Source organism: Garra rufa, chromosome 2 (genome assembly GCF_049309525.1).
Source record: "Garra rufa chromosome 2, GarRuf1.0, whole genome shotgun sequence".
Taxonomy (NCBI): Eukaryota; Metazoa; Chordata; class Actinopteri; order Cypriniformes; family Cyprinidae; genus Garra; species Garra rufa.
The window spans coordinates 48245822-48268097 of NC_133362.1; the positions used below are offsets into that span (position 1 = coordinate 48245822).

The 22276-nt window shown below is 38.1% G+C and overlaps 1 protein-coding gene across 1 annotated transcript; it reads right to left on the reverse strand.

Moving 5' to 3' along the window:
* Positions 1–375: 375 nt before the first annotated feature.
* On the reverse strand, positions 376–18982 carry LOC141326509 (F-box only protein 28-like). Its single transcript, XM_073835252.1, has 5 exons — positions 18697–18982; positions 17903–18012; positions 9516–9654; positions 3712–3907; positions 376–1623 (listed from the first exon to the last, which is right to left on the reverse strand). Exons 1-5 carry the CDS (start codon positions 18883–18885, stop codon positions 1133–1135), a joined length of 1125 nt encoding a protein of 374 aa, XP_073691353.1. The 5' UTR covers positions 18886–18982; the 3' UTR covers positions 376–1132.
* Positions 18983–22276: the final 3294 nt, after the last annotated feature.

Sequence of the window (22276 nt, forward strand, 5' to 3'; positions counted from 1 at the left end):
ATGATGTGCATTTTTTTCAGTGTACAAACCAAAAACACACTTTAACATTAAACTAAAGCGACAGGACCTTAGGTCAGCACATTTGTAGCAACAACTGCCAAACGTATTGACATTACAGTATTTCTGACCCTCACTTGTTGCTAGCTCAAAATTCTATTCAGCATTATCGCTCATGCAGCGCAGGATTATCATCCAGACTGTGAAGAACTGATCTCTCTGGTTCAAGCAGATGAATTATGAAGGAAAGGCGATACTGCGCTTCATGAACGAATGGAAAGTTTCCTACATAACTGCACAGCTGGAATGACAATTACGCTGCAGTGTCAAATGACAAAAAAAGTGACTTGAAGGTCAATGACTTGCTTTCCTAGTAACAAGGCTTTCCACAATTTTTTATTGCACTGACACAGATCTATTTGCAGTAAATTATACACCTACAAACAGTGGCAGGTACAACATGGCATTGACACCTACAAGACACTATCCTCAGTGATGGACGATCTTCAGACAGACGATATAATCATGTATGCTACAGCCCAAGACGTCTGCGAGACCGCTGCCTTGCTCATACTGTCGAGGCACATCTCAGATGAAATATTTCACTCTTAGAACATAGAACAAAGCTGATATTTACCATTTATATAACAATATAACTTAGTAGTCAGGTGTCGAACACCTCGTGTTCTCCATTTCAAGAAGGGGGGCTAAGTCTTGAAAACTTCGTACACAATTGAACCTACTTGTGGTCGAAACTACTGCGTTTCCACAGAACCGTCGTTGTTGTGTTCACGTTTTCCTCGCAAATGCTCTCACGGCTGACTGTTTCCTCGGGTCAACGAAGAGCTCATCGGCATGAAGGTTGGGTAAACATTAAAGGCAAACGTTGCTCAAGGCAGATGCCAAACCTTTAGAAACAGAAGTCAAGCATATTAGTGTAATACGTGTCTGATATGAGGGACGTGCCGACAACTGATAAAAACAAAAAGATTCCCCCTCTCGTTCTCCATTTCCCATGAACTCCGTGTGATACTCGCGTCATCGTTAGACATAAGTGGGGAAAAAAAAAATGATATAACTTTAAGGAAGCAAAAGAAAACTTAAAAAAAAAAAGGAGATACAGAGAAACGTCCGTCTATTTCTTGCTACGCAGGCGTTTGGAGTGACGCGGGAGGTCCGAGCACTTGCGGGGTCGTTTGAGACACAGGCCGTTCTCGCCCTCAGCGGCTGTGGAGGAGGCCGGGCTCACAATGCTGGAGGAGGAGGAGGAAGTGGACGCGGCTGCCGCCTGGGTAGTGGAGGAAGAGGAGGAGCTGGAGGCGACCGCGGGAGCTCCTGCGTCCACCGCGCTGTCCATCAGTTCCCTGAGCTTGTGCTCCAGTTCGGCCAGACGGGCGTTCTGCTCTCCGATCACCTGCGACTGCTCCAGCAGCTTCTGCTCCTGGTCCTGCAGCTGCTTCTGCTGCTCCAGCTGTTTGACCCGCACCTCCTGCATCTCCCGCCGCAGCGCCGTCATCGACGCCCCGTTCACCTTCACCTGCTGCTGGACCTTCGTCATCTCGGAGCGCGACGGAGTGTTTTTGGCCAACAGGGACATGGTGGTCAGAGAGGTAGAGGGACCGGCCACTGCGACACAGAGGGATGAGACACAGCCATGAGACTTAAAACCACTGCGGTTTAAAGAAAATCTTATTCACTTTGAGAGCTCAAAATTAAGAGGTCCAACCCATGTTCTTTAAGGAGTAGTTCACTTCCAGAACAAAAATGTACAGATAATTTACTCACCGCTTTGCCAGCCAGGATGTTCATGTCTTTCTTTCTTCAGTCGTAAAGAAATAGTTTTTCGAGGAAAACATTTCAGGAATGTTCTCCATATAGTGGACTTCTATGGTGCCCGTGAGTTTGAACTTCCAAAATGCAGTTTAAATGCAGCTTCAAAGGACTCTAAACGATCCCAGCCGAGGAAGAAGGGTCTTATCTAGCGAAACGATGGGTTATTTTTTAAACAAATTGACAATTTATATACTTTTTGACCTCAAATGCTCATCTTGTCTCGTCTGTGCGCTGAGCATGCGTAGTCTGTGTAGTCCGGGTCAGTACAGTTAGGGTATGTCCAAAAACTCTCACCTCGTTTTCTTCTTCAACTTCAAAATCGTTATTTTACCTTATCTTCCTTGCAGGTTCACTTTGTAAACACTGGGTTGGGTACTTCTGCAGCGATGTAGGAAAAAAACTAAGTTTTTGTTTAGAAATTTAGAAGGATGGTTTCGCTAGATAAGACTCTTCTTCCTCAGCTGGGATCGTTGGGAGCCCTTTGAAGCTGCATTTAAACTGCATTTTTGAAGTTCAAGTATATGGAGATAATTCCTGAAATGTTTTCTTCAAGAAACATCATTTCTTATCGACTGAAGAAAGAAAGACATGAACATCTTGGATGACAAGGGGGTGAGTACATTATCTGTACATTTTTGTGAAAGTGAAAGTGAAGTTCTCCTTTAACTAAGAAAACTAAAGTCAACTTTAAAAGGAGACTCAACCCTCTTTTTATTTGTGGTATACTGTCTCAGTCTAAATTATATTCACAATGGTGTTTTAGAAAGCCAAACAAATTAGAATATATTACCAACAACAGTAATAGCCATATATTATAAAACGACTGCACTGTAAAACAAATGAAATTGAATATTTATTTTATAGGTATATTATTTTTGCTCTACACTACAGTAGGAAAATTACAATACTTCTTTCCTAATTTATACACTTGAAAGAGAAATTGAATTTGGACTGCAGTAACATTATTTATTTAGCTACCCATTCAGTTACCCCTAGCTGTTAGAAATTAAAACAGCACTTTAAACTTTTCTTTTGATGGAAAACTCCAGCTTCAATGAAAACAGGCTTACAAAAACATGGGGGTGTTCCATAAAACAAGTTTACCAAATAAGTCAGGCTTATTTCAGTTAGTCTGACATATTGTCACTTGATTTGGCTCAAAATAAGTCAGACTAACTGAAATAAGCCTGACTTATTTGGTAAACTTGGTTTATAAACTTGGTTTAGTGGCTAACACCACTAATTTCGCAAAGCACCTGAAAGACAGACACCCAGATCTATATAAAGAATTTCGAGTGGTTTGTAACTGTGCTCATTTTAACATTACTAAATCATTAAATAAAGTTTACGACCTACACTACCAGTTGTATTTGAACAGCAAATAAAGTATGAAACAAACTCAAATAAAGCTAAGAAGCTGAACAGGGCTGTAGCAGTGTACATATGCATATACCTCATTGTCATCTAGACTATATTTATCTTTAAATTAAAAACGAAATTTACCCCCTTAATATTGTGGCTGTTTTTTTCTCTGTGGTATCGAAAATAGTATCGAATATCGATATTTTTCAAGGTATCGTATCGAAGTTAGAAATTCCAGTATCGTGACAACACTAATGCACGCTACATTCAAAGCAATGCAATAAACCTGCATTCACTGTGAACGGAGCCGATCTGAGTTGTGGAAAACACAGGATCAAAAACTACAATTTATTTAATATCGTCATATGACCACGATACTATTGAGACAGTTATCGCACTATTATGAAAATACTAGTGCTGTTTTTTTTGACAATAATCCAGAGGAAAGCTGAGGAAATAGAGAGTCAAGACAAATCAGCAAAATAAAAATGAACCACACAGATTAGATGACAGTCGTACCCGGAGCAGATCCGATCAGTCGCCCGGAGAGATCTGCGCCGGGAAGCCTTTTCTTCAGGATGGGGACGATCTTCTCGTCGAAGTACTCCATGGCCATGGAGGATATGTCTCTCAGCTCCTGCAACACCTCATGAGCTCTCTGCGGCGCGCGTGTGGAGTTGACATACCGCAAAACACGATAAATCTCATCGATCACCTACAGGAAGCAGATAACAACACTGTCAAACCATTGGGTATTTGCATAGCCATTTAAAAAGACATCCGTCTCATTCTCAGACCACACAATACCTCTATGTAATGGTTGAAATCAATGCACCAATAAACCTGGCTGATATAGGCGTCAATAATAAAATATTACAGATCTCTTCTCTTTAAATAACAGTTGTCTAATGCATGATGCCTTGTGTATTATACATGTTTCAATGACAGGGTTTCTGTTCATGCAGCCTTAAAACAGGCTAATAATCAATTTTCTGCAAAAATAGCTATTGAAAATTTAGCACATGAGCTACAAAGTGAGCAATGTGTTGTAAATGACCCTTCAATGTCATGACTAAAGCAGACTTGACCTTCATTATATAAACAGGATGAATGCCAAGAGATTTCTTACATTTGCATATATAATCTGGCTGTGACTTAAATGCATGATGTCTTGTGCGTTTCAAATGAAATATCTTATATATGCGTTTCAGTAGGACTAGCTGCATTGGTGGTAAAAAAAAAAAAACAACTTAAAATTTCAATCAAATTGCAATTGGTAATATAAATTAAAACAATGAAAATTAGTGCTGAAATGCATAGTATAATAATGACTGATTGGAGGGTTTGAATTATTAAAATAAATTAAAAACTTTTAAATTTGCTGTAATTGTTCGTAGGGCGACAATTTGACAATTTTTTTTTTGTCATATAGATTTTGTGATTGCAAATGGACATACAATAACAAACATTTATCAATCAAAACAACCCACTAGAAACATCCCACTCTGCTACCAACATAAACAGTAGTTTCTCAAGGGTTTTGGCTGTAAATCTCCTAAACCTGATAACAGCACATCACACTGTTCTTCTGTGACACCAAGGACAAATACGTGTGATTTGCATTCACTGCTGCAGGCCTTGATACCATGCAACGCTTTATGCACCTTTGCATAATCCCCTGTGAGCTTTTGCATTTCCTCAAGAAAGATTTGAACTAAGACACACCCTACAAGATTACCACAATTACAATGTCCTTTATTACTTGGATTACTTTTAGATTACTAAAGATATTAGAGCTGACATGACCAGATGATCCTTCAGATTGTTCACTGCAGTGCGAGTTTACCCTGGAAGAGTGCAACCTCACAAAAAACTGGACTGTCTGGAAGATGTCACCTAAGGACAGGTTTAAAGACTAAGCCCATGTTCTTGTGGACATCTCAAAATGACAACAACACTGGAGGTTTGCTGTAGCGTCTACTGATTGTGTGGCGCATCAATGGGAATCATAATGTTCATTAGTTATTGGTATTGACAAGAGTTTGACATATTTTGCTTCTACATTACCATTCTTAAATCTCAACCAATTAAATACACACTCAAAGCATTAAAATGTAGGCAGTCACAAAAACAGAGACTGGTGGTTAAATCATCTCAATGATTATAAATAAATCTCAAGTATACATACTTAGATGAAAGAGCGACTTGGAATACTTGGCTCTTTAAGCAATAACCAGACCTGACCCTGAACCACATTTAATGCTAATCACATTCACTTCATTAAAAGCTGATCTCATCTGGTCTAACTGGAGTACTAAGATCACAGCTGAAGTTGGGATTTTGCAGGACCTTTTTCCTGATTCCAAAAGTTACTAAAATGGCTGAGGCTTTTCTCAAAATCAGTGATACAGTTTGCAGCATTTTTGTGTTTGCACTGAAAACACAAGTGTTTAGTGCATAACTAAAATGCATTCTACATACAAATACTATCCTCTGGGTAAAAATGATGTCAAATGAATACACAGTGACCTGAGGGATAAAGTATAATCAAAACATTAAAGACATGAACTGATTCAGTTTCTTTAATGTGATGCAGATTTATGAAGGACAGAGCAGCTGTATTAGACCTGCAGTTAATGAACCACTCAACTCAGTTCAGTTATATTTATATTTAATAACACAGACAATAAAGTCTCCCAAATGATATTTGCAACAACCAGCCAGTCAAACAGATCGGCGGCCTGTTTCCACAACATTTCCACTTGAAAAGCATTAAAATTCTCAAGCTGTGACACACATCTGATGAGATCAAACTCATCCAATGCATTTCCCAACCAAACTCAACTTCTGAGAACAACCGTATGTCTTTATATGCAATTACAGTTTATTAGCAATTCTGATGACGAATGAGCATAGTATGATCATTTAAAGGGTTAGTTCACACAAAAATGAAAATTAGCCCATTATTTGCTCACCCTAAAGGCATCCTAAGTGTATATGACTTGCTTCTTTTAGACGAATTCAATCAGAGTGACATTGAAAATTATTCTGATTCCTTCATCAGGGTCCGAAATTAACACTCGCCACTCGCCAAATGCGAGCAAATTCTCTGTCTGGCGAGTCAAATTTAAAGCGCCATCCGCCACATGGCGAGTAAATCTTTTCCCCAGTAACGTTAATCAGTATGAGTATCACGGATCTCTGTGATGCTCCCCCGGTCGGGCCAGTGCTGCCTTGTCAATAAAGTTTAATTTGCCGTGCGCAAATACAGTCTATGGTGCGTTCACACCGAGAGCCAAGCGAATATGTGCATCGTGTCACTCGCTGTAGTTTTTCCCGTCACTAGCGCGAATAACAAGAAGGCGCGATCAACCATGGCAGAGATAAATACGATCGCAGCTTTGTACCTGTTGTGTTAGTCCTAAATACACCAGAAAGCCAAATGCCGATGTGTCTGGGTTCACAGCACAGTAATGTATCACAGATATATCTCAAGAATTCTTCTATAAACAAAGTGTAGAGAGAGTTTAAATAAGAGATTGAACGTACGGTACAGAGAGAGTCGTTGATTATAATAGAGCTCTGTGATATCGGAAACTAAGATGAGTGACAGCTTTTAATATTTTTTATGGGAGTTTGTAAACTAGATATTGATTTAATACAGCAGTTAAAAGAACAAGAAGTTATTATTAAGTGACTTACATTGTCTGACAATAACACTGGCTGATTTTCCGTCGTCAAAATTATTCTGGGCCAAGTCACACTGCTGTGTTTGATTGTAAATGTGCAACGGTTCTGCGCGTCTCCATTCAAACACAGCGGTGTGTCGTTTATAAGTGAACGCTTTAAACGAATCTAGTGAAATGATTCAATTTCCCATTCTTCAAGAGAGTCACTTGCTTTATTCTTGAATGAACCATGCATTCAAATGAATCTAATGAATATGATTCAGTGATCAATTTCAGTTTCGTGCCGCCACCTGCTGGTATATATTTTTAGTTATTGAAATCTTAAAAACTTCTTTAAATTATCAATTGTATTTAAAGAAAAGTTATGCTGAATAAAAAGTGTATGTATAGTTATATTTGTCTTTTGACACATTTAAAATATGTGGCTAAGAAATAAATATTAACTTTTTTTTTTCTTTTGGGCTGGGCCAGTAAAAATGTTGGCAGGGCAAGTAATAATCTGAACTACTGGCCTGATCGGGCCAGTAGAAAAATTCCTTAGCGTTGAACCCTGCTGTGGCAAAAAGACTGCGTCAGAAGCAGGAGGCCAGATTTCATGGACAAAGAAAAAAAGGAGTCTGACTAGATCAGATAGTTTGTTAAAAACATTTCAATTTATATAAAAAAATATAAAATGACCAAAAAGTTGTTTTTCTTATTGATGTTTTAATTGTCACTCCTCTCTGTCCGGAGCACACATACTATACAGAATAACGTGCTTTGGATATATCTGTGTTAAATCGTTCAGAATTTTGGCAGGTAAAAAATAAGTTTGTCCGGTGGATTTTTTAATCCACCGGCCAACTTGGCCGGTGTATCAAAAACTTAATTTCGGTCCCTGCTTCATGCTTTAAAATGCAATAGGTGGTTGTTTGTTTATTTATCAGTCCAAAATAAGTCCAATAAAGTGCATCCATCCATAATAAAAGTGTCTCACATGCCTCCTGTAGTGAATCCATGCATTTTGTAAGAAAAATATCCATATTTAAAGCGTAATAATCACTTTTCCCTAGTTTGCGCCAACAGTCCTACATGGAAGCAGCTCCAGGCGCATGACATAGGATGTCAGGGTTGCACATTCGCTACTTAAGTACAAATTGAAGATTTATAAAAAAAATAATAATAATAAAAAAAGTCAGAGAATTTCAATATAAGCCAAGAGGACACTGGTTTTCCTTTGCTAAAGTCAACAAACTTTGCCTCCTTTGCTCCTGTAAACAAACGTTGGTTTGTGTGAGACTCATCTGTCCAGAACAGCTTCTGTGTATGACTGTTAGTGCTAGATTAAAGTGATTATTACGTTATAAATATGGATATCTTTCTTACAAAAACGCATCGATTCGCTACAGGAGGCCTTTATTCACCCCCTGGAGCTGTGCGAGACACTTTTTATGGATGGATGATGCGCTTTATTGGACATGTTTTGGACTGATGAAGAGAAACACCCACCGCCATTATAAAGCTTGAAGGAGCCAGAACTATTTTTAATATAACTTTGCATTCGTCTGAAAGGAGGAAGTCATATACATTTAGGATGCCTTTAGGGTGAGTAAATAATGGGCTCATTTTTGGTTGAACTAACTCTTTAATTAAATGTCACAGAGCGTCATTCTGTCCTTTTATGGACTGCCAAGACAGATGGCGTTTCAGGCAGCTAATACTGAGTAAATAAATTGACAGAATATCACTATTATATTCAATTCAAATCTGTAACTAGAATGCAACATTTCCAGTTTCTTTAAGGCGAGACACTGCAGGTGAAGAGTAAAAAAAATTAACTAATAGTTATCACCTTACTTACCCAGATTATTGACTACATTGATAATTGCAAAAAAAATTGTATTTCAAGTTGTCTAAAATGTTAGATTTAAATATGCAAATGAGGCAGAATTATTTAATGAAATTTGCGCTAATTTGCATACATTTCTTGTAAAAAAAAATCTAAACAGTTTTCAAAGTGTTTTTGCCTGCAGTGTCTCCCCTTAATGTAAAAACAAAACTAAATTTTAAAACTAAAATGTCATTAATGATATTTATTACTACAATAAACAGTGAACTTTCCATATCAGCAGACAATATTCCACACAAAAATATTTTTATAAGCAATATTTTCATCAGTGTTCAACTTTAACTTACTTAAATCAGCATTTTTTTTTTTATTTACCTTTATGAAGGCCTATTTTTTTTTTTTACTTTTTAAATGTATGCATCACCATAGAGCTGTTACCAGGCAGATTAAATCATTCACACTGCAAAATTACAAGTGCAATAAATAATATATAAATAATGTTACAAGATTAATGTTTCGTTCTGTCCGGTGACTAAAGATATTTTAGCGGTAATGTGACCAAAAATATTTAAGATCCATTGAATCTAAATTTAGGACATTAAGACTTTATAAGGACCCACAGACACCCTGTTTCCACTAGTCTAAAAAAAACACTTTATGAAAAACAAAAAAGCCCAAAATCTCAAACTTGACAAGTGCATGAAAAAGCTGCATTTTGCCTGCAGTGTCTCCCCTTACATGATGAAACTACACTCTAATGTATCTAGTAGAGAGCAGGCCCTCTTCTAAAAGACATGCACACGCACCTTTCCAGGAATGAAGCAGCAGAGGTTTGAATCCACATATTTCATGAAGGTCATGTTCAGCAGCGACAGGCGCGTCTCCACCGCCGCCAGGATGTCTGCGTGACGCGCTAACGAGTGGTTCCTCCGCTCCGACTCCCTCCTGAGAAACATCGACAACAAACGCATTAGAGCGCACTCTGCATTAGTTTCCGTTAATGAACAACTTTAACTAGAAGAATCAACACTCGAATGAAGAAATGACACCCAGAGGATCGCCTCTCCAGCAGACACATGAAACCCTTGAGACTGAATATGAACTCAACTTTCTGAACGAACTTAATCATATTCTCAAACTAACACAGCATCCCTACGATAAATAGAAATGCAGTGAGATGTTCAAAAATGGGAACAAGATTTAAAATCATGTAGCTTTTGTTATAAAATGATTTCTCACTAACTGCCACTGCCTTTTCCATTTGGGTCCAGTCAGTTTAGAAAAAATGAGTTCAGTTGACAAGTGATCCAAAGACAACTTAAAATTCACTGAAAACAAGTAGAGCTGTTGTGATTCGTCATTTCTAACTGACTATTTGATTTTTACAAATCTTTGATGTCACTTTGCCTGCGTCGAGTAACCTGCAAAATACCGGAAGTGACGCATTTCATGGACGAGATTCCATGAAACACATTATTAGACTGTTTTCCAAGACTGCATTATATATTAAACCCATTTAAAAATAATTAAGCATAATTGTGGATTTAAAGATGCTATGATTCAGATAAATAAATATATGCAGGGTGCGTCAATTCATCGATTTCAAAATAAAAGTATAAACCCTCTCTAGCTGTGTTTCCATTACTCCTTAAATTGCGCAAAATGAAATTGCAAATTGAAAAGGCGCCTAATGGAAACACGTCAATTGTGCAAAAACTCCCATATATCGCAAAAAAAGTTATGCTCGCATGAGGTGGTTTTTCAGGCAATTCGAAAAAGGAATATTCTGCAAAACAGCAATGGAATTTTTGGTAACACTTTCTATGAAGCCCCTATTTATAATACATTATGAGGGTATTTCTAAGGCATTATAATGAATGCATAATGCATTATAATAAACCTTATAATATGTTATATCATTTCATGAATATTCATAACAACAATTATAATACATTATAATATTTGAGTATTTGAGGTTATAACTTTTAAAATTATAATTATTTATAACACACAATGGACGCATATTTAATCTACCGTATTTATGATGGACTAAATCATATTACATTTATTTTTTACATTATCTTTTATTTTGATGGTCCCCTTAGTCTATTGACTATAAGCTTACACTTTCCAACTACATGTCAACTAACACTCCTTAGAGTATTAGTAGACTTAGGTTAAGATTAGGCTAGGTAGAAGGTTCACATAGTAGCAAAGTTACTTATAATCAGTTTGCCTTTGGGGAACCATCAAAATACAGTGTTAGCATATATTTAGCATACTACTAATAATAATTACTGCTAGCTGACATGCAGTTGCTGAGTTAATTATCAAAAGCTGTCTAAAGGGTACAATCAAAATAATCAAACTGATAATACAAATGTGTCATATCTCATCTAATACCTGATCGTATGGCTCTTTGAGAAATATTATTATAATTACTTATAAGTGGTCTTTGTGTGCTTTAAGTAAAGTGACATGAGAAACATGGCAAGATATGAGACTTATAATACGTTATAACTATGGAAGAGGTAATCATACTCTTAAAAGCTATAACCACAAATAAGTAAAAATTATAATACATTAAAACTGTTCTTATGAATACTCATGAGATGATATAACATATTATAAGTTTTTTTATAAATATGGGCTTCATAGAAAGTGTTACCGAATTTTTTTTTTTTTTTTCATATTTAAAGGTGACATTCCATAAAATATAGCCAAAAATCCCACAAAAATCTGTTGCCATGACTTATCGTGAGAGGAAAAAATGATGTTTTAGATGCATAACATCGGTTAATAGAAACGCCGTCATTTGGCAATACTTTTTAATTGACATTTATAAAATAGCACCAAAGTTTTGCGCAAATCTGTAATGAAAACGAGTTTACATGTTTTGATGTCCACATATTCATTTAATTACTGTGGGCTATAGCATTTATACGGCCAAATATTAAAGATTAAATGGACATTTGACTTAAATGTTTAGTCAATATTAAAGAAGGATTAGATCGTCAGTAATGTATAAAAACAATCATCAGGGTGTTGGCGTCCTCTGCAGGTCTTTGCTGTAATGCGTAATGTACATTAGTTCTATTGTTTATAATACATTATGTATTTCAACAGTTTTGTGCAATAAATCCATATGATTTCTTGCTTTTGATTCTTTATTTGAACTAATTATTATTAACTCATTGCAATTATATATGCATCTTAAGTCATTTTAAGAGGTTATTGTTCACTTACATCTATTTTTATTACAACACAAAAAATAATGATATAGTTATAGTGCCCTATGAAATCCATTTTATTCTTAAATTAAAATTTTCCGTTAGAATTTCTCTACACTAAGTCTAATTAATTGAGTTTTACAGTTTTATTTTTACCAAATTCTTTTCCATTACTTTTACTGGATTCCATTTTAATGGTTTCATTAAATTGTATTTTTATCAAAAGAATCTCCAATTAATTGATTTTATTAAAAATAAATTGTTCTTAAGTAAAGTTATTTTTTTGTGGGAAATGAGTCATTTAGAATAACTGATTAATCAATAAATTAGTCAATAGATTAATTGATATAATAAGTCACTAGTGGCAGCTCTAAAAACAAGAAAGTCATTATCGTTTGCAATGAATTAAATGGAGAAGAGATGGCCGTTGCAGTTAAGATGCAGAGTGGGGGAAAAACAAACTGGCCAAGTCTTACTCCTCACAGTCAGCGAGCGATCTGCATTAGCAAAGGCTCATTATGCAATGGTGCTCTTTACTGCCAATAAAAAGGATTACATGAAGAATGATGCATCCTGTAATATGATCACATCACATACTTTATACAGATGCGTCACTGTCAGGGTGTGAGGAGTCACCACATCATTCAGACTAAAGAATTTAGAGTTAAAGGATTAACAGCGGTTGATCTGGTTGTGTCTCATTTTGAGGAAAACCACACAAAGTGAAGTCTTGTGTCTGAGTTTTAAGGTGCTGTTAAACAATATTTCATGGCATAAATAAGCTCACCTTTTTCAAAAAGCAAATCAAAGTTTAACTGCTTTCAGTGCATAGGATCACTGATTTCTAATTTCGATTATAAAGCACACTGACAAATGCAGGAGATGAAGACACCGATGCCATGCGCCACACTTAATTACAAGCTTATCAAGATATGCATCATAATCACTACTAAAAATTAGTAACTGGTATTATTACAGAAATCTAAAACAGGGAATCAACAATATCCAAAAGGTTGACAGTTATGGTCCTGATATTCTGAATTCAGTTGTTTATGATGTTGCCGCTTGTTGGGGCAAAAAAAAAAAACATTTCCTGCAGCTCTGGATATAATCGACATGGAAAAACAGGGTTCGGTCTCACATCTGCGTCTGAAAAACCGAAGCACTTATTACAGACTTAAATAAACCTAAATCACACAGCAAAGCCTCTCATTTCCCAAAGAATAAGGTCTTAAAGTGACAGTTCACCCCTTAATGATCCCAGTCCTCTTTAACTCGTTCCAAACCTGTATGACTGAGTTTTTTCTGAGGAACATGAAAGAAGATATTTTGGGAAATGTCTGTCTTTTTGTCCATTTCTGGTCAGTCATAGAGACAGAGCGACACACGTCATAATCTGAAAACCACGCCCAATAATCCAATGCTCTCCATTGACTCTGTATTGGAGGAAGCTGCCTCCTTGTCATTTTTAAAGGAACACTCCACTTTTTTTGGAAATAGCCTCATTCTCCAACTCCCCCCGAGTTAAGAAGTTGAGTTTTACCGTTTTGAAATCCATTCAGCCGTTCTCCTGTTCTGGCGATATCACTTTTAGCATAGCTTAGCATAGATCATTGAATCCTATTAGACCAATAGCATCACATTCAAAAATGACAAACGAGTTTCAATATTTGTCAAGGAAGTTTGCTGCTGTAATATGGCCAAAGCAGGCGGAGTATTATCAGAAATGAGTTCCCAGCTAGTTTAGCATTTGCACATGTGCTGCGTGGTATTACTGCTCCTGCTTCAGCCTTATTACGGCAGCAAACTTCCTTGACTATTACGCCGGAATGGGAGTGTAGTTCCTAATCTTATCAGCCTAGAAAATTGAAGCTTTGCATTTCCGCTGGTCTTAGTACACGATATAACTACGGAAGAGTCAAGTTTTAAAAAGGACAAATATCGAAACTCATTTTTGAATGTGATTCTACTGGTCTAATAGGATTCAATGATCTATGCTAAGCTATGCTAAAAGTGATATCGCCAGAACAGGAGAACGGCTGAATGGATTTCAAAACGGTAAAACTCAACTTATTAACTCGGGGGGAGTTGGAGAATGAGCCTATTTCCAAAAAAAAGTGGAGTGTTCCTTTAACTTATAACAAAAATCAGAACAATGTCTAAAAGCTGCTATGTGACAAGGTGTACAGTGAACAAGCTGAAAAACACAGAACTTAAAAACGAGCGTTTAAGGACACAAATGTAGAGCGCAATGTGTCTTATTACTCTGAGAACTACACCTGCTGGAGGGAAATTTAACGGCCACATTATTTTTATCAATGTCAAAGGATTATTTCACCACCCTGAGAGGAGATATGTTGAGAAACTATGTCAGTGCTCTTTGTCCTCACCTTCCTTTTGTTGGAGAAATGATCCAACTGAATGGCCCAACGTGAAATACCCTGACATCTATAACTATTTGTGTCCTTAAACACTTGTTTTTTTAGGTCAACAACTTATAAAAACGTAGTTTTTTTTTTTTTATAGCTTGTTTACAGTGTCTTCTTGTCACATAGCAGCTTTAAGACATTGTTTTGTCAGAAATGACAAGGAGTCAGCTTCCCGCAATACAAGTCAATGGAGAGCGTTTGTTGGATTCCCCCCAGTGGGCATGGCCTAAATGTACTCTTTCTCTATGAACAACATGAGGGCAGAAAGATCTATCCCTTTAAACTGATCTCAAGGGTTAACAGTGTCATCTAAAACAAGCAAAATAATCTAGTTGTTGAAATAAGATTTTTTTTCTTACCCCATTGGCAGATTATTTTGCTCGTTTTAAGCAAAAGCTCACCAACTTTGGGCTTGTTTTCACTAAAAACAAGACAATAATTTTTACTCGTCTAAAAATTCCTTCCTGATTCAAATTTTTTTAGATATTTTGGCTGGAAACAAGCCAATAAATCTAAGTAAGAAAAGCATTTTTTGCAGTGTACACTCTAAAGGCCCTTTCACACGGGACGCGGCAGCCGCGAGTGTCTAGTTCATTTTCAATGGGAGACATGCGGCAAGCGGCAAACCGCGGGCTGTTGCGCTGGCGACGCGGAGGCGGAGCGCCGCTTCCACGGGCACGGCGCTTCGCGGCAGGCGCCGCCAAAGATAAAAATATTTTATCTTTTTGTGAGCGGCAGCCGCGTCGGCTTTAACCAATCAGTGAACAGATTTTTAAAAACCAATCATAGAATATTTAACTGAATTTATAACGGATAGTTGAAAATAGAGGAGAAGATTGTTTTAAGTGAGCTTGATTTCCCAGAACTGTATGAATCATCTAAAATCTCCTATTTAGGGTGAGCACACGGGTTAGTTTGCCAGGTAAAATTACAAATATGTACAAAGTGTCCAAACAATACATTATTATGCCTGGTGTTATAAACTATATCTTTCAGAAGTTTGAATAATAATAATGACAATAATTAATGACAGAATGACACAAACACAATTTTCCGTTTTATTTAGACTTTTAAGCAACTGTAACTATGGCAACGTCCGCCCCCAGACCGCGTCGCGAACACCGCCTCAACTGCACAAAACGCTTCCACTACAAGAGAAGGCGGCAGCCGCGCGGCGATTTTACCGCTTGCCGCGTCCTGTGTGAAAGGGCCTTAAGAAGAAAAGGTAAACAGCAGCCGCTAAGACAGTACAATTGCAAAAGGTACCAATATGTACCTTTACGGTAGTCAAATGCACCCTTAACAGGTAAATAAGGCACAAAAGTGTACTTTTTGAAAGAGTACTGCCCAGGGGCGTAGCCACGGGTGTGCCAGGGTGTGCCGGTGCCACCCACAGTGGCAGCTGGCACACCCAAAATTAGATGCAGAATATTTCAATAATCGTAATAAACATGGGCGGCGATAAAGAGGGGCTAGCAACTGCTTCAGCACCCCGAAGAAAGACCAAAGCACACACACATTAAAAAGTGAAATAAAACAAAAACATTTGATTCATTACGCATGCATAACTCGTGCATTGCAATACAACGCAGGCGCACTTTCGAAATGTCACTGCATTTTATTTAAAAAACGAAAAGGGCCACGTATGCCTGCCCCAGACTAAATATTGTTCTAGTCAACTACTCACACGTTTATATAAAATATATTAATATAATAACATAAGATTAATATAGTAACCTATACTCATCCTTTAATATAAAGCCCATTCTGCGTTCCATCGCGCGCATAAAGCTTGCATTGGCAAAAGTAATGATGAATGTGTTGGGGGGAAAGAAAACATTTTAATTATTTATTAATAAACTAGTTCTTTCTTCTCAGTCAGTGTCGGCTGAAAAAGATGAAAAGTTGAACTCTAAAAAGATGAAGTTACCGAATGCCGACGCTGCACTCGCCATCTCCACGAACGTGTCTTTAGGGGTGCGCGGGGCACAACCTACCACTTTTTGAAATTCTCAGTTTGTTTATATCCACGTGGAGTTCAGAGTATAATTTTTTATCCACATTAATTTCACATTCGTGTAGTACAAATATGTCGCTTTGTTTCATAATTACAGTGTAAACGTTTTTCATTATTTACCTCAAAAGGAAGTAAGATGTTACAAAATCTGAGCGGCATCTGTTGTAACACGACCATATGACAGCTTTAAATGTTATCTGGAAGAATGAAAAAGTACACGACAAACTATAATATTTTGTCAATAAAATAATGGCGTTTTAAAAGAATTTAAATAATCGCATTTTGGAGTTTGACAGTGAACATATCGCAACCATGCACGACCCTGATCGCACAGCTGTACAGTATATTTCAAAACAATGTAGGCAAATAGAGGAAACATTTTTAGACATTCAGAAAAACACTCCATTCCCTCCATACACAGTTCTCATAGAACACGAGACGCATAAACGAGCCAAAATGCTTTATCTTGAAATAATAATTTCTGAACATTAAAAAGCAACTGTGTGTCAGTCTTTATTAACCTGTTTCTTGTGGTTTCTCATTAGAAACTAAAAGTAAATAGTGTAAACTCCATCGCTAATTTAATAAAATAGCATAGTTTAATATAGCTGGGCACATTAAAAAGCACTGACCATCTGCGACTTTGATTAAAATCAGGTTAGTGTTTCAGCCAGAAACTTACTACGGTAAAATAAATATTCAGCGATGTCTTCAAAAGACTTTTACATTTTCGCACACTTTTTCTCTTTATAGTGTTGCTATGTCAACTAGTAAATACCATAAATTTGGTTATGCTATGTGTGGAAATATTTAAACCACGTGTGTTACAATTAACCCTGCGTTAGATTGTGCCCCGCTCACAATAGAGAAATGTTACCTTTCCATTCCGACAGAGATTTTTTTCTCGTTTAATATAGGCTATGTGGCTAACATAAACATCATTTTGTGTGACACAGAGACTGCTAACAGATTTCAATGCCCTTTAATGCTGTCTTGTTGGCTTTGGTGATGCCTTGTTATATCAGCAGCTGTTGATATTGCTTTTTAGGCAATAAAAGGCATTAGGACATCACCAGAGTGAATTAGAGTTACATTAATGCCATTTTATATCAAATACAGAGAGGTAACAGCTTTCAGTTACCTCAAATACAAATCCTTTTGGATTTGGTGACCCTGTTGTGAATCTGAAATTGTTTACATCAGACCTTTTGCAAGTCGGAATCTAAAATGACGTTAGTATGGCGTGAAAAACATGAAATTCTGTCAGTGAGGGGGGAGTTGTAGGGACGCACGCTGGGCAAGACGAATAGGCTACAACCACTTATCTGGTCATTTTAATATGTAACTATCTGTATTGTTAGTGATACGAGTCAGATTTTTTTGCACATTCATCTTACAATAAATGTGGCACACCCAGTTTTTCTGATGCACACCCGAAAATATGTTTCTGGCTACGCTAGTGGTACTGCCACAGAGACAACTTTTTGAGTAATTTGAGTGTTAAAGCGGTGTCTCACCTCGGCAGCTGGGCTTTGACCTGTTTCTGGCACAGACTGTGATAGCGCTCCACTTTCAGGAAGCCTTGATTGAGCATGCGCTGACAAATCATATCCATGCGTTTACACACCTGTAATACAGAGACAAATCAAGCTTTCCTTTAGTTTTACTGCAGCCGAACCCTACATCATCAGATCTGCAGTATGACATCTAGATCACCAAATATTAGGCCTGTCATAAACATCCTGAGAGAAAGTGCATAATTAAAACACAGCTGGACTTGATGTGAAACACATAGACCAATGAATCTCAATAAAATGCAAAAAGCAGGAAAAATGAGCAATACTTGGATAACGTCGCATTTTGAGATGTATTCACGCACTAACTAGTGTAAGAGCTCCGCAGTGACTCGTGCACTCAAACATTTTAATGAACACACGGGGTGTGTCTAAATACTAGTGTGCTGCATACCAAGACGGCACTTTTTGTGTCTCAAAACCGAGTGAGCTGCCCATGTTGACCGCAATTGTGACGCTGCCGTTACGAAACTCGTCAGTACTGGGGGAATTATGCCCTGAAATGCTGCTCTGGCCAGAGATGTTATGACTAAACACGACGGCCAAAACTGCTGCTGAAATAGTCCGCTCTCTAGAGAGACTTCGACACTATCACGGCCAGAACCGCGGGGCACACTATCAAAGCGAGAACGGCTAAAAGTCTGTAGCGTGGCCAGAAGTGCTGCGAGTGCAGTGAGCTGGCTGTGTGTTGAGCCGCAGCCCCGTTGGACTGCAGTCTGGCTCATTGTTTTTCTCACCAGCCGCAGCAGACTGATCTCGTCGTACGACAGGAAGTTGAGGATGGTCTCGATGGCCACGATCGGGAGTCCCAGCAGCGCGTTGTTCTGGTGCGGCTGCTCCGGCGCTGGAGAGGGGAGCCGCGGCGACAACGAGTCCGAATCCAGCGGCGCGACTCCTCCATCAGCACTCACTACAACAGCCGCCATCTTCTCCAAGCTCAAGACCACAGGACGTGACGACACACCATTGAGCCCAGAGGGCGGAAGTGAGGAGGACTGCAGGCTGATGACGCGGACAACATATGCATGACGTGTTTATTATTATTCAAAAAGGGTCACTGCACTCAGGAATGGTCCGTGTACTTTTTCGTTCATTCATTATTAAATTTCGGAATGAAAGATGAAATTTAAAAAAGGGTGCAGCTTGGTTTTTTGTTTAAAAGAAAAAAAGCAGAAATGGCTGTATTTTGTTTTCCAAATGTATTGTTGTCATCAAATAATAGTAATAGAAAATTTGGACGCATTTCCGATCGTTTTTTAATTTGTAATATTTATTTGTACATTTATTGTATTTCATTTGAATGATCCTATCTTTACCCGGAAGTAAATTACACCGTCGTGCGGGTAACAGTTATTATTGTCTAGTAGTATTACTTACTAAGATCCATATTACTATCACACGGGCCAATGGCAATTAAATGCACGGATGCATAGTCAGATAATGAATGAAATACAACTGTTCACGAACAGAAGATTGTATTTGATTCATGCTGCATACGCAATGCCTACTGTAAATATAGATTTACAACTACGATTAGAGTTGTTTGCATAAAATGCACCGTGAACATTCACACGTTTGCCTATAGCTGTGATAGGCTGCAATTCATCTCCATTAATACTATTTTCTCAATTCTGCGCATATATTTTCACTTACCTTACATCAATTGCTCGATCAATATTATCATCACATATTTTACATTTGTAACTGTAGGTACCACAAACAATTTAATATAGCTAAGTTTGTGTATTTTTACAGGTAGTAAAATGCTGTGTGTGCTGCTTAAACACCAGAGAGATAATGATTCATGAAAAAGATGGTCTTTACTCATCTCACTTGCACAAAATAAATGCAGTAATAGAAATTACAGAAACGCACAAAATACACTGAAATACACTGAGAATTATATGCATTTGAAAATTTTGTTGAAGTCATCCCCCCGGATCTTCTGCATCCACTCAGCCCGTACGCATGCAGCCAGGGGCGCTGTAAAGGGGGGGTAAACGATGACGATTCTCGGGGCCCATGACTGAGAGGGGGCCCAGAGAAGCCCCCAATAAAATTGTGGTGCTAAAAAAAATATTTAATAGTAAAAATGATTAACTTTAAATTATTCTAATTGCTGTTTATTGGTGTCAAAAATGTATTTGTTCGCGATCCCCCTCCCCCGAGTGCGTGTTATTGCGATAGCGAACAGTGCAGGTAAACCTAACTGCCCGATGTCAGGAGTCGCACTTGCGACCAATGTTGCTCATTGTTAGTGCGCCCGCCTACCATGCCGGAGACCGGGGTTCGAGACCGGCTCGGAGTAAGTTCCAGAATGTTTCGAGTTAGAGGGGTTACACAAACATTTTTAGTTAGAATGTAATTTTTAGTTTTTAGGGGGGCCCCTCAGCTGAGTCAGTGCACGGGGCCCAGAATTCCGAGCGACGCCCCTGCATGCAGCGTCAACGGGGAATGCGACGAAACGGTACAAAAATGCACACAACGATGAAGTGCTGAGTCTCCTCTCTTGAATCCTAAAAACACTCAATGTGAAAAAATATCTTTGTGACGACAAAATCATGGATCAAATTCATTACATGTTTTTTAAAGGGCCAAAACGGGTCAGCCTCCGAGAAGTGACAAGTTCTCGTTATTGTTATTAAGTTATTGACAAGTGGTTAGGTTTAGGGGCAGGGGTTGGGTTACGTGCTCGTAAATGTGTCTGTTGTGACTGTTTGCATTGAACAATCACACCCCAATACATATGCAATAATGGCAATATTATTACCCAATAGATCATTTAATCATGACGATAAAATTCACAGTGCCTTTCGCGTCAGCTATTGACGCCAAGGGTTTCTTATTTAAAGTAGTGGAGGACCCTGCACGTCCAAAAATGACGCTGAAGGGGTACCCTGTGCGTCAAAATGCGACGCCAAAGGGTCCTGGCCAAACGTCAATATGTGACGACTTGGGAGTGAGACTGTGTTGCGCGAGCGCACATTCAGCTCTGACTGCAGGCCTGGTGCTATGCGTATTTAAATCTCCTCTGATGCGCATTTTCCTGCATTAGCCAAAATCATGACAGTCAACCACATCCAGTCATATGTGAATTAATGTAAATATTCGCTAAAAACACACAATAAAGACAGCAATGATGCAGTCAGGACTGTGGCACCGGCTTGCTTTGAAATGTATTTGGTTATTGCGCCTGATGCGTGTGCGCCCGCTGCGTCTCCCGCACCGAAGTCATTTTAAACAGTACATAATAACGAAAACAATACCTTACAAATAAAAAGGAGCCGATTTTTATGATCAGAACTTCCTTAAACCAGTGAACCTGTAAACCTTTCAGTCCAAGTAAACGAATGCGTTCAAATAGAAAGTTTAAAACGATATTCATAAATGAAGCATATACCCACTTTTCTTCCGGCACCACTAACGTTACACCACTGATTATCTTGTTATTAATATGATTTGATTTATGGTTCATATTCATAATCGTACAGTATGTTGTTGCCAGTTTAAAGGGCGATGTTTCCAAGCACTTTCGGGCTAAAAAAAAGCTGTTTTCATTTGCATTACAATGCATAGTATGCTTATTTAATGGTCGCGGGTGCGGGGCGGGTTGTAAAAATAGAAAAAATAAAAAATAGGGCGGGCTGGCTCGAGCCAAATAATTTCATAAGTGCGGGACCCGCGGGTTGAAAAAAAAAACCAACCCGCGCATCACTATGGGCCAGTACTTCAGGTGAAAACTTCTGGTGATCTGACAGCGAGAGCGAGAGCGAGTTCCATTACCACAGAGATATTTTTTCACATTGACTGTTTTTAGGATTCAAGAGAGGAGACTCAGCACTTCATCGTTGTGTGCATTTTTGTACCGTTTCGTCGCATTCCCCGTTGACGCTGCATGCGTACGGGCTGAGTGGATGCAGAAGATCGCGGGGGATGACTTCAACCCCACCAAATTTTTAAATGCATATAATTCTCAGTGTATTTCAGTGTATTTTGTGCGTTTCTGTACTTATTACTGCATTTATTTTGTGCAAGTGAGATGAGTAAAGAAAGACCATCTTTTTCATGCATCATTATCTCTCTGGTGTTTATAAGCAGCACACACATTTTACTACCTGTAAAAATACACAAACTTAGCTATATTAAATTGTTTGTGGTACCTTCAGTTACAAATGTAAAATATGTGATGATAATATTGATCGAGCAATTGATGTAAGGTAAATGAAAATATATGCGCAGAATTGAGAAAATAGTATTAATGGAGATAAATTGCAGCCTATCAGCTAGGCAAACGTGTGAATGTTCACGGTGTATTTT